This window comes from Lampetra planeri, unplaced genomic scaffold (genome assembly GCF_965212315.1).
Source record: "Lampetra planeri unplaced genomic scaffold, kcLamPlan1.2.h2 scaffold_1248, whole genome shotgun sequence".
Taxonomy (NCBI): domain Eukaryota; kingdom Metazoa; phylum Chordata; class Hyperoartia; order Petromyzontiformes; family Petromyzontidae; genus Lampetra; species Lampetra planeri.
In genome coordinates, this window is record NW_027613963.1 from 18,031 (window position 1) to 31,389 (window position 13,359).

Consider the following 13,359-nt stretch of genomic DNA (forward strand, 5'->3'; position numbering starts at 1 on the left):
ATCCTAATTCTGATATGATTAGTCCGAAGATATGGCTCGGTGCATCGAGTAAATGACTTTTGCATCACCAGCGCGGGAGCGCACAACTTTTAAAGGTGTGAGGTCCTTGGCCGGCAAATTCCATATCCCTCCTTCAGCCATTACCCAGAGGCAAACGCTGAGTTGAATGAGGTTTTGTTCTTGCGAGTACATTGCAAGGACCATGTTACCCTTGGCTCCTGACTTTTCAACAAAATGGGAATGAAGGATTGGCCGTTTGCAACAGTTGATGGTGACATGGAGGGACAGAAACATGAAGGTCAACGTGATAAGAAAGTACTTTAGTGGTAACGCACCGGTAAGCTGCAAGTCATCATACACATCATTCAGTTAAAGTCAATGCCAATATCATGTGACTTGTCGGTAGATCGGTTGTCTGAGTGAGACGTTTAATGTACTTCTATATGGCTCCTATTCCCATGTACAGCCTTGACACGATATAAAGTCCAATGCCATATGCAGTTAGACAGTGCAAGGCCTGTAAAATGTCAAAGAATATGACAATGCATGGAGTCATTGTGACTTACAGCGTGTTCCTCTTCCCATCAGTCTTTGCCTGTGTGAAGCTAGTGCCCAAAAATGGTTTTGGATCTAGTGCCCATGCAGCGATGGTGATGGGTTTGGAGAAATAAGCATCTTTCAAGGTGAAGATGACCGTCAGTAGAGCAAAAGGAAAGGAAGCCCCTGAAATCCTATTAGGAAGAGACCTCTGCCTTTTCTTCATCGCCATCAGCATTAGCGACCCGTCAGCAGCATGGTTTTGGTCCCTCACTAATTCTAGCAACTCAACAGTGTTAATATTTTAAACTTGACAGACAGACACACGACATATGTTACGTCCTCATATTTATTGTGACTTTATCCAACCAAGTTTTAAAACTACAGTTTAACACTTTCAAACTGCTGATGAATCTACCCATATAATCCTATAATATAAGGATGAGGATATGTCACAGACACACACAAGGTCATTAAGAGTTCTGATTTTCGTCTTTACAAATTAAAATCCCTGATTAAACCTGAAGTATTTGACAATCAACTATACCAACTACATCTTAAACAGGCAAAAGGCCTTTGAATGATCGTCATCACCCAGTAGCCCTCTACTGTTTAACACCGAAAAGGCCTTTGAGCAGGTGGAGCGTTCTGTTTTACAGCGAACACAAGTATCAAACTGCAAAGATGAAATACAATGTTTGTATTCAGACAAATGTCAGTAGTCGGTGTTGAAATGCTTGTTCACTTTAGAAGTAGTCACATAGACAACTAAGCTGCGGAGAAAAAACGTCATTTGATTCTTCCAGACGAGTCGTATCTTCATCTGACCATCTGAATCCTGATAGTGGATGAGCGAGTGTTCGCCGTCGTAGTCAAAGGTGGCCGCATCGTCGGGTGTCACGGAAACAGGAGAGCTGACGCACCAGAACGGGTTTTTAAACTCGTCCAGCAGAGTCAGACTCATGATGCAGCAATTCTGGTGAAGGAGTACATGAGGAAATACGTGTTATGACCTTTCCTGTGTGTATGATTATTATGTTATTCACGAACGACAAGGGCTGATTCTATCTAGTCTTTCTAGTCTGTGATCTTGTCAATCAAAGTAATACGTGTACTTAAAATCACATCACACTGACTGACATTCATTTCTATACACACATTCATAGTCTGAACTAGGAACCTACTAGTTGCCTACCTACCTAACCTATTACTAGATGGACTGTTCTACCCCCACGGTGTGACACAAATCCAAGCAAAGCATTAGTAGCACCTCCACTGCACCCTGCAGGACCTCACACCTCCAGGGCAGGGTCATTGTGCCTGAAAGAGGACTGTTTAGCTCGGTCTCACCAACAGCAAGTTGGATTAGCCCATCGCAGATCTGAGCTGGACAAAGACAAAAATAACATTTTTGAAATCATTTTTGTATTTCAATTTAAGTACTGTTAAATAGTACTTGTGTCAGCATCATTGAGTTGTTCAGTATCACATGGGCTAAGACGAGATGAAGATGTTATTATTCGTGAGGGAAATTGCAATAGAGTTGTAGAAGGAGATTACGTCTTCGACAGGAGAGCTGAGAGAAGCTTGCTGACATGATCTCGGAAGCAGCGGTGTGGAGTGCAATGTGTAGCTGGTAACCATGGAGACCATATTCAGGGTCTATATCGTCAAAAGGGGCACTGACCGGTGGCTCCATGTAAGGGCTGAAAGAAGGAGAACTATAGTCATGAAAACATTCTTAGAAGAATGAAACCATTTCATTTAGAACCGTCTACAGTGGTATATGTTTTGTGTACTGCTGTGAGGATGAACCTTCACACTGTGCTCTCACAGGAGTCCAGGAGAGGGGGCTATGTCCATACAGACTGTAACAGCTCTGAGGGGGTGACGTGAGTCATCAGACCTCTCGTCTCGAAATTAAAAGTCAATCACTGTCACCGTCCCTAAACAGCGTTTGGATTAGAATTCATTTCCAGTTGGATAGGAATCATTTGAATTACTCTGCGCTCCAGAATACAGGTTTTCAATCAAGTGGCGAACCAGCCCTGCACATTTACACATCTAATTATTTAATTCAAACTAAACAAGCAGCAAATTTATCCAATCTATTGCCGCCTCACTTTTGCAAGGTCTTTCAATAACTGAGTCAAGCCGCAGTGGTGCTTTAAAAATTCACTAATGCAGCCACGCCGGATTGTACACAGCGGAGGACGGAAACAGAAAGACGTTTCTGTAAACTCTGGTAACAGGATCAACGGTGGTGGCACAATAGGCATCCCAGGAGGATCGTTTCCTACCAACCAACGGATCCATCGATGCTTTTCTCCACCAGCCTGTGGAAGTGGATTGTAAACATGAGAAAGGCGATGTCGTGCTGGCCCTGTGACGACAGACATATATAAATATACTGTAACAGAGCATCTAACAACTTATATCACTCACCTCGTTTTATTTACACAATCGGTTAATTACCTTCCAGATCCCTACAATTACACCAGGCTTCACAAGCTTCATTTCAACCAATCTGTCCTGGCCCAAGTCCTGCATGCTCTGAGACAGAGGATCCATTTCTACCGTCTCCACGAGGGACCTCCAACCACGTCTGACAAACGAAACCACACAGCCGCTTGAAAAACAGGAAGCAGAAAGACAAAGGGAGATAGTGGCTCTTACCTCTTCTTCAGACTGGGGCAGGTGAGGCCGCTCATCCTGACACCGTGGAGTTTAAAGGTGGAAATCTGCCGATAGTCGGGCCAGTCACATCCGATCCAGCAAAGAGTCAACGAAGTCTCCGAGTAATGGGACCAGCTGAGCTCAAATGTGGCGTTGAGACGGGATCGACCACACACTGTCAGCTCCCAGGTCACATAGTTTCTAGAATAACACAATATAACACATGATTGGGATTTTGAATTTTGATCATTTACATATATCTATAACAATGCATATTAAAAATTGTTGTGGGACAATGTTATTTCCACCGTTAGGTTAGGACAAAGCATGGAAACTACCGGATTAATAGTCATGATCCTGACAGCAGCAGGGAGTCACATGACTGCAGTTGAGCCGTCCGTGCTAATGAAAACGATATGCAATGAATGGGCAGCAGTGGTGATGAATCTCTTGATCTAATTCTGTCTTAACTGTGATTCGGAACTGCTCCTACTGTGATGCAGCCAGTGTCCTCGCTGATGCACCATCCAATATCAATTAAATGCAGGAACAAAGCAAGCAGAAAAAAATACTAGAGCAGCCCAGGAGGCCCCAGATGACCCAGGGGGATTTCACACTGTATTGTCTGTATGTCTGATGCGTTGTGAAACGATTATTAGCAAGGTAAATCACATGCCCCGACCATTCTCCAACAGACAAACCCCCACGGGGAACCGTCTGTGTTGATGGGAGGAGAGAGGAGGGGAAAGGTGTGTGTGTGCGTGCGTTGCACTGGTGTGTATGTTTGATGAGGGGTTGGGGGGGGGGCTAAGTAATTTATTTCAACAATTCAGACTGCCTCTGCAAGCAACACAGTTGCGACCCCCCCCATCACCACCACCACCACCACAGAACTCAAAATTGAGTGCTGCACAGCCTCTAATCAGAGGTTATAAAAACACAGCAGGAACCGCTGTGGGGGCGGTAAAGCGAGCTTTCCCCCGACGTGCTGGCATCCCCTGAGCAGACAACCCATTCAGACAGAGACCTCCGTCCTCACCTTTAATAAGGCAGTGTCATTAGCTGTAATATAAAAAAAAAAAACAAAGCACGCTTTGTGTGTGATCACCTGCGGCTTGAACTGTCCTTTCGTCTCGACTCTGACAGCGAGTGTGGATCTAGCAAATTTGACTGTTTGCTAACCGCACACAGAGCGAGGATTCCCCTGATACCTCTCAGAGCTTCCTCCAATTGTGAAAGCGTCTAAGCCACGAGAATGCTCAGCCATGAAAAGAAAACTAAACACTAAATCAACCAAAATAAGCCTGTTTCTACTGCAGGTAATAGCTGGGAGCTGAAAGAATCCTTGTCACTCTCCAAACATGTTCCTCGTTGAGGTTTACCTTCTACACACAATGGGACAAGAGTCAGTTAATATTCTAATTGATTCTAATTAATCACCAATTTGGTGAAAAGACCACTCTTTGTTGCATACTGTTGATGTGAAAATAAAATAAAAAGTGAGTTGCTTAAAAACAGGGGTGGTCCATTCTTATTTCAGCATCACGTTAAACAACTCAGCATCATAGTTTCAAGCAGTTGTCTCTTACCGTAGAAACTGCTCTGTGTGCCTCGGCAGCCCAGTGTGACGGTTGATGAGTCTCACACATCTCTTCCACTTGTTCATGTCACATGCTCCAAGACTCTTTAAGTACTGACACTTCCAGTAGCCTGCAGCCCGTTCCTGCTTCTGCAGCCGCATCTCGTCCGTGCCTTTGGTTTTCCAGTTTGTGTTCTTACCTAGCATTCCATATATGTTCTCCCACAGACAACTGTTCAAGGGTAAGAGTGTCACATGATGGGAAAAAAAACACTGAGCAGGGAGTCTCAGAATCTGAAGAGTGTGTGTGGGTGTAAGTTGTAATAATAGACAATAGGTCAATACCTACTTTTCACTGGCAAGCTGATGGAAGAGCTTGTTTACTTGACATAAGCTGAAGAGAGTGGAGGCACCCAGGTATGACAGAATCTTTCTTAGGATCTCAGGCGGGAGTCTACAGAACAGGTTATGAGACATCGTTAGAAGAAAACGACACTGATGCTTTAATGCTGCCAGTTGTTCTTCTGTCAGAACTGAACGGCAAAACTAAGGTGCTGTTGATGAAGAGAGAGAGAGAGAGAGAGAGAGCAAGGTTGATGTGCATGTTGATTGAATCAAAGGCCCCATTAATACAAACTAATGTTCACTAATTGTTAATTACTACATTACAGGAAACTAGCTGAATAAATCAAATGGACATAAGCTGAATGATTATGGTAAAACACACGGAGGAGTAGTGTCTTTGTCCTCTGAGCAGAATTGCCAACCTGCACACACATTGTGGTGTTTTGTTGAGTTTAGCAAACATGTCTGATAAAGTGTTGAAGGGAACTAACTAATGGTGTAATGTGTGTTATGTAATTCCCTTACATTTAGTTACAACATAAATAAAACTGCATGAGTGCTCATGTGTTATATTACGGAGACAATGTGTGAGTAAAGTGCAGTTACGTATGGAAATAGTCAAAACAATTTTACTTGGATATGACAACTAGTCTGTATTCTAGGTGAATAATAGTATTTTGGGCATCTGTCTTTGTCCTGATTTTGTATCTGAATTTAAACTCTCATGTTAATGTGCGTGTCCTGTGTTGAAGAATGTAGATTTTAAAATGTAATAGTAGTGTAACTATTTCAATGACTTGATCCAAGTAATGTAGCTAATTACATTCAACTACTGTCGCACTCCCTTTAAAATCACAAAACACGTCAATTACGAATCATTATCATTCATGATTAATCTCTTTTGATGTCATTTTTTAAAATTGTAACAATCAGTAATAACTGTAATTTAATTACTCATTTGTCACCAGTGATGTATCAATTGTTGGGATCACTTCGTATTGGTTAATTCCTGAGCAGCACAGTGGAGAAAACATGTCACCTGTCCTCCAAGCCATCAGACGAAGTTCGCACCGACTCGTCAGCTGGTTTCGGTGTTCGCAGTCTGGAGACTGACATGGTTCCACCGGACTGGACCTCTTCACCCCGAATTTCACTGAGGCGACAAACGCTGGACTTTTGAGAAGCGGCCAATGCATAAAGTTTGCTGCCATACTGTCAAGCGCTGTCGCGTCGCTATGGCAACACGTCTACTCCCGACCGTGCAGTCATTGACAACATGTTTCCGGTGTCGATATCTGCCTTCAAAATAAGAGTGGATAGACTTTTGTAAAAAGTAAAGTAAAGTAAAATGACCTGATAAATGCATTATCAGTCGTTTTACATAAATTGATGGAATGAATGCTGAATGTGAATGTGTTGACCTCAGTAGATTGCTCTACACATGAATCGGACTTTATTTCTAATAACAACCTTTTGTCTATCAAAATGTTGTCTATCAAAGTGTGTGTGTGTGTGTGTGTGTGTGTGTGTGTGTGTGTGTGTGTGTGTGTGTGTGTGTATCAGAGCCATAGTAAACATTTTTCCCAGTGAACTCTACGTTTCAAGCCCACTCCGTGACAGAGCTGGTCACCGTGTTGTAAGTAACTGTTCCAACTGTGAAGCCGAGCTGCAATCACCATTAAGTCACTCGGTAGGGAAGTGGCTGTGAACGTTCTCGTCTGTATCGCACAGATTAAGTAACCCAGCTTCACGTGTCACCAACTGCATGCGTGAGAGGAAAATGGTGTTTAGATGAAAATGGTTGTGTTACCCATGCTCAGCTGAATTGCAACAAAACATTCCCTGCAATGCGTGTCATTGCCACTGTCCCCACTGCTTGTGAGGTGCCTCTACATGCCCATCTGGCCAAGAAATTTGCGGCACCTGGATATTGCTGAGGCAGCACAAAGCTGAAATCTGCTGCATGTCAGAAGATATTGCTGTGGGGGGGAGAGGTCCTGCAGCTGGAGCAGTAGTGGTGGCTGCCAGATGCTTTTTTGGGGGCTGAGGTGTCTCTGTTCACCCTCTTTACCCTGGCATCTCTTTGTGCAGATGAACTGGGGCTCTCTGTGAGTCCCAGTAAATAGCCCCTGCATGAATGGCTGTAGTTGTTTAAAGCAGGAATGAATGAGAATCCAAAAAGACCAGGATGCTAAACAAGCTTCCTCTGGCTTTCAACATCCAAACTGTAATGCACTCAGTACAAAACAGTCATCTATTGTCCTCCATCAGTCCTTGAAAATATTATTTCTATCTTTCTCTTAACCCAGCTCGTCACTGACACGTATTTAAGGTCAAGCAATGAGCAGCTACTAGCGTGACCTAGTCATGTATCTGTGAGGTAAAACTCAAGGACCCCATTTAGGGCAGGAGGGATGAGAAACAAACAGAGGAGAAGAGGGACAACTCAGTCTGTTGATTTAAAAAAAAAAAAAAAAAACGCTGTAGAACATCTGGAAGGAGTAACAAAAAAATGGAGGGGGTGGATTGTTGTACTCACACAGCTAAGTTATATATTTGTCTTTGCAGATATGAATAAAAACTACGTACACAACACAATTACATCTTAAACGATGTCTTAGTAGACAAAGATGTCCTAAAAACCTGGTACCAAGCTCTTAGTGCAACCAGGTTCACCCTGGAACTATATGTAGGTTTTACCAAAAAAATGGTACAATGTGGCTCAGGAGAGGTTGAAGGCTGAAAGCAGCAGCTTACACACACCAATGAGAGCTCAGTGCTGATGTATGGACTATTGTATATAGTACAACAGTAAACAGTCATTGTACTAGTAGTACAGCTTCAATTATCCAGTGAGGGGTTGTGTGTAAATTACATAGGAGAATAAGAGCTGCAAAAGCACACTGACTGAAATGTGTAACATCAATCAGATAGTATTGTGTCTTGTATATTATTATATATTTCAAATTTTGGTTTCTTCTTTCCAGTGATGTCATTGCTAGTTCAGATATTCACACATTATACTTTATACTGTGCAAGACACCGTGAGTACGACCGTGTATCGACATGAAGATTGAGATAGAGCTTCGAAAGAAAATGCCAGATCCATTTTCACTGAGCATGTAAGGTCTTGTTTCAAATACAAATCTACAGAAGACTGTCAAATATTGAATGACAATGACTCTCTCTCTCTCTCTCTCTCACACACACACACACACACACACACACACACACACACACACACACACTCATGATTACATAGCTTGTAAGGATAAGTTAGTAAGCTCCACATGAAAGATGAGTTTTCAGAAGGAAACTTAATTAAAAGATGCTTTCTGTCCCACAGAGTGATTAATAAAAGGAATCTCACACAGGGATATGTAAGTAATCTCAGCAAGTTCCTTGAATTAGTGTCTCTTAGCCCTTGCAGTGCTGGCAGGGGAGCACCTGGTAAAATCCTTTGTCTCTGCACACGTTGTAAGGCGGAGGCGGCATCTTACTGATGTAAGACAAGAGACACATAACATGCTCATCATCCTCAAACGCAAGGTTTCTATCCAGGCTGCAGTGACAGAGAGATAAGTGAACTTGTCTGTGACCTCATCTGATACGAAGACATTTTATAGCTGCACACAAGACAGATGGGCGGGCAGACAGATGGACAAACACAGAGGGACACACACATTCCCCGTATCCATGCAGCACAGGCAACACACTTTACTTCCTCTGATTTTCCACAGTGTGAAATGCTTATTAGGTGAATTTGGTTTCAGTAATGAAAGAAGCTGCATACAGGTACTGCATTGAGGTTCCAACTCCCAGTGGGAACACGTATCAGGATGAATCACACGTGACCTCAGCTTGGACTCCTAGTCAGCACATCTCAATAACCAAAGTCTGGGGGAGAGTTGTTGCAAAAGAAATAAGCCCCATTTCTGAATCTACGCACAAAGCTGAGTTCTTTTCCTTGCAAAAGCACATGGCCCACTTTAAGACCCATCACATCGACCTCCCCATTCCTGGAAGCCAGTGGGCTCTGCTAGCTGTCAGGGAAAATAACCGTAACGCAGTTGTCAGTCCAGCCAATCAGCTCTCCTGAAGGACGTCAAGTCCCTTTTAGGGCAATGGCCGCCCCTGGTATGTTAAGTGCCATACAGGCCACATCCCTTTTCCTGTGCATGTCCCTCATATTTGACATTTGATGTTTTCTGTAGTTACGTGTCCTTCCGAAGGCCCGGGGTCAGTTGTGGCTCTTGGTTACCTGATGTCATTCTTCCACATGGTTTGTCAGTCAGCTCTGACAGTGACAATGTTTGTCAAATTGGGTTGAGAAAGGAGAAAAGGACCACTGTGATTACTCCCATAATAACATATTTTTCTTTGAATCATGACAGGGACAGCTGGCCGGTTCTTGAGCCATATGTTACAGTATGTGTTTGTGTGCAAAAAGACCTTCTGTGGACTCACAGTTTCATGTCCTCTCCTTTTGTCCATTTGCTTGCGAGCATTAAAGGCCCACGTCACATTTGCCCTCATTTTGTATGCATTGACTATTAATATTCAAGTGGCCCGTACTTGGACACCACCCACCTTTTCACTGCTACTGCATGTTCACCTTTGACTAGACTTTGATAGACTTTGCTTTTTTCAGCCAGTTTTCAGCCTTGCGAGTAGGCGGCAGTGTATGATGTGCAGCTGCACAGTGATGCTGAAAAAAATGGAACGCAAATTGTGTCGACCCGCGTTTACACTTCATCAATGATAATTCTCTGTGTCCTGCACCCCGACCAGCTGATGGGAGATGGACACTTTGTTTCCCCCTCCTCAATGTAATTCCTTGATGCACTGTATAGGCATCGTAGAAATATTCCGCCACACGCTGACACTGCATATTTGTTTGTGGCGGAGTTCACACAGTAAACACAGTCAGACAGTTTGATTGAAACTGATTAGATTGTGTTCATGTCCCCCCTCTGTTATTCATGTACAGTAAATCCCCATGAAGATGTGATCAGTGCATAATGCAGCCAGTTGGCATGTCTTCAGATAGATAAATGACAGGTGTAAAGGTCTAAGAGGAGAGTTCCCTGCCCCCGAAGGCCGCTCTGACACCCCTCAGATCTTTGCAGCTGTGAAACAGCGATCCTTTAAACCACTTTCAAACAATGATGACATGAAGGAGGTGCAGGTCATCTTCTGATGCTTTCAAGGATTCAAGGATTCATGGAGTAATCAGCACAATGATGAAGAGGAACAAGTTACATAGACAGAGATGAATTACTGTAGACAAATGTGTAATTGAATGGAAATATCCATGATTATAATTTCATATTATTATTATTCATATTATTCATATTCATATTCATATTCATATTATTAATGTTGTTATTATTATTGTTATTATTATTATTATGGGGTCAGTTTCTTGATCATGCTTTTGTATAACAATGGAAGATATTTGTTTCTTGACAGTTGTCAGTGATGCTGCTTGACGTTCAGTCACAAACATCTCAACATTTGAAGCATTCAGTCTCAACTTCACCAGAAAGTGATCAAATGTCATTAGTTCCATTATTTTCATATAGTAAATGGAATTTAAACAGGGAGACTGGTAATTGTCACTAATTACATTTCCAAAGTGTTCAGCATTCTCTTCTTACACTGTGATTGTAACACTAATACAGTCGACCACTGGATGGCGCACAAGTATCTTCGTTACACTCTTAAAAACGGCACCTTTAACTCCCAGATTATCGGCATATACATACATGAATAACGTGTCATTCAGCAGCAAGGTTACCCTGTGCAAGCCCCCTTCATTCCGGATTAATCAGACAGGGACATGAGAAACCCGCAGCATATAAATGACAGCGCTGGTGTGAGCCAGTGAACCGCGTGTCCTGCGGGGCCCCCGAGAGCTCCGCGCGCCACTGCAGAATAAACAGACCCATTACTCCACGCGTGTGCTCGTAAATGTAAGATGTTTGTGAGGAGTCCCATCGCAGGAGCTCCACGCAAGGAATGGGCGTGAGTTGTACCTCGAAAGGGAGAACAGAGACTCTGGGTGCGTTGGACCAACGATCCAAGCGCTCAGTTCAGCCTGAGAGAGGCAGCGGAGCGCAACAAACGGGGATGGACTGCACAGGTAGGTCATGTTTACCTTTTATTCATCTGAAAAAGTGATTGTTTCACCTCACTTATCCGTTATAGTGCGTTTGGAGGATAAAACGTAAACGTGAACTTCCAATAGAATCATCATAGATATTATCATTGTAAAGTAGTGACGCGCTGAGTTCCGATACGAAATCAGAAATAGTTGTTTTTCATCAGTTACAGACAGTTAGAAAATAAGCTTTCATATGTAGAACGTGGTTAATTGTTAGTTGATCCAGCCAGCGGATGTCTTCGTTTCCATTTTACGCACGCAGACTGTACTGGACAAATTATACAAAGTATGCAAAAATCATACTCCAGTAACATACGCTGACACAAAAGCCCTCTTTTATCTTTTAAATCCGCAGGATTAATTACAACAGTTGTCTGAACGCTATCCCAAAATCAACAAGGACGCACTGGAGGGAGGGGAGTCGCAGCCGGAGAGGGTGTTTGACAGAGAGAGGAAGCATCACCGACAGAGGAAGAGAGGGAGGGGAAGGAGAGCAGGGAGTGAGTCTGGACCAGGTGATCTGCTCCTAAGAAACCTCCAAGGGGCTACCGGGTTGTATCAGTGTGCACAGGATCAGCGATCCGACCATGGTGCCAGCGCGCTGCCCGGGACCCTTCGCCATGCTGGCACTGGTCCTCCTCTTGGCGTGCGGCGTGGCTTTCTCCCTCGGACAGAACGACACGGAGCCGATCGTGCTCGAAGGGAAGTGTCTTGTGGTGTGCGACTCGAACCCTTCCTCGGACGGAGGTGTGACCTCCTCACTTGGTATATCAGTCCGCTCTGCGGGCGCAAAGGTGGCTTTTTCCGCCGTGCGCGGAACCAACCACGAGGCCTTCAGAGATGAGCAACACGTCCATGACCATCTACTTTGACCAGGTCAGACATCTCCTCAGCATATCAGTAGTATTGTGTTCAATCTGCATCTTCACACCTTCCATCCCTCCCCGGGCTGTGATAACCTGACCTCACCTGGAAAAACTGAGCACACGGCAATTTTGCTGTGAATGAGTCGATTTCAACCTGTGCGTAACTGGCGTGTTCGGGCGTTTTATCACAGGGGCCTCAGCTAAATTGACATACGTGATGTGCTGCTTGTTTTAGGATGTCCCAGTACAAGTTTAGTCTTTGGACCACGGTGTGTCAAACGCATCAATTTGGGGAACTATACACCTCTCCCAAAAAAAATGTGCTGGCGCAGCCTTAAACATTTGGCACCGGGCAGGACGGACACGCCTCTCTGTAGTCAATACGCGCAGCCAAGACAAAGCAGTCTTCAAATCCAGCTGTTGTGTTCAGTGAAGCATGAAGTTTGACGCAAATAAATGAACCTCCGTCTCACTGTGCGTCCTTTGGTCCCAGGTTCTAGTGAACATCGGCAACCATTTCGATCTCAAAGCGAGTGTATTCCAGGCTCCAAGGCGGGGGATTTATAGTTTCAGCTTTCACGTGGTGAAGGTGTACAACAGACAAACCATCCAGGTGAGCCCCCACCGGACAGTGAGCGACTGATGTGCCGTATGTCACCGGCGGGACTTAACATCTCCTGTCCCGTTTCCCCGCAGGTGAACCTGATGCAAAACGACTATCCGGTTATATCAGCGTTCGCCGGGGATCAGGACGTCACGAGAGAGGCGGCAAGTAACGGAGTACTTCTGATGGTCGAACGGGAGGACCGGGTGTACCTGAAGCTGGAACGGGGCACCTTAATGGGCGGATGGAAATACTCCACCTTCTCAGGCTTTCTGGTCTTTCCTCTATAATCTGATCAACTGCGACGAGCCGCGGACCTGTGATCATTTGAGGAACAAAAAAAGAATTAACAGGCGATTTATTTTTAACTGTAAGAACTGTCAGCCAAGGAAGCCGACGAGTATCTGTATCTCCTCCACTACTATCTAGTTAAATATGAACGTTTCCTTGGAGTTTCATATATTCAAATCCATCAGTTCAACTTTTACGCACTCTGGATGATTGAGCCTATCGATCGGCCAGTGGTGTGTGTTTGTGGAATTTTTTGTTTTTTGTTTTTCTTGCTTGGAATTTCGCCAACAGACAA

General features: G+C 44.0%; 2 protein-coding genes across 2 annotated transcripts; one reads left to right on the plus strand and one right to left on the minus strand.

Annotated features, from left to right (window-relative positions):
- Positions 1–1,252: 1,252 nt before the first annotated feature.
- Positions 1,253–6,253, minus strand: FBXO15 (F-box protein 15). Its single transcript, XM_078621960.1, has 9 exons — positions 6,177–6,253; positions 5,142–5,246; positions 4,803–5,024; positions 3,214–3,414; positions 3,013–3,166; positions 2,838–2,920; positions 2,098–2,243; positions 1,808–1,923; positions 1,253–1,513 (listed from the first exon to the last, which is right to left on the minus strand). Exons 1-9 carry the CDS (start codon positions 6,251–6,253, stop codon positions 1,253–1,255), a joined length of 1,365 nt encoding a protein of 454 aa, XP_078478086.1.
- Positions 6,254–11,890: 5,637 nt separating this feature from the next.
- Positions 11,891–13,063, plus strand: LOC144738966 (cerebellin-2-like). Its single transcript, XM_078621961.1, is given in 4 exon segments — positions 11,891–12,133; positions 12,135–12,179; positions 12,663–12,782; positions 12,866–13,063. Coding segments are annotated over 4 exon segments (606 nt in total).
- Positions 13,064–13,359: the final 296 nt, after the last annotated feature.

What these genes read in the sequence shown, in the direction of transcription:
- FBXO15 (XM_078621960.1), bottom strand. Translation starts at nt 6,253, where the DNA reads ATGTCAGTCTCCAGACTGCGAACACCGAAACCAGCTGACGAGTCGGTG. An exon ending in ATCGATGGATCCGTTGGTTG is followed by an intron (nt 2,244 to 2,837) that starts GTAGGAAACGAT and finishes TCCTTCTTTCAG; the next exon opens with CCCTTACATGGAGCCACCGG. An exon ending in TCAGCTCTCCTGTCGAAGAC is followed by an intron (nt 1,924 to 2,097) that starts GTAATCTCCTTC and finishes GTCTTTGTCCAG; the next exon opens with CTCAGATCTGCGATGGGCTA.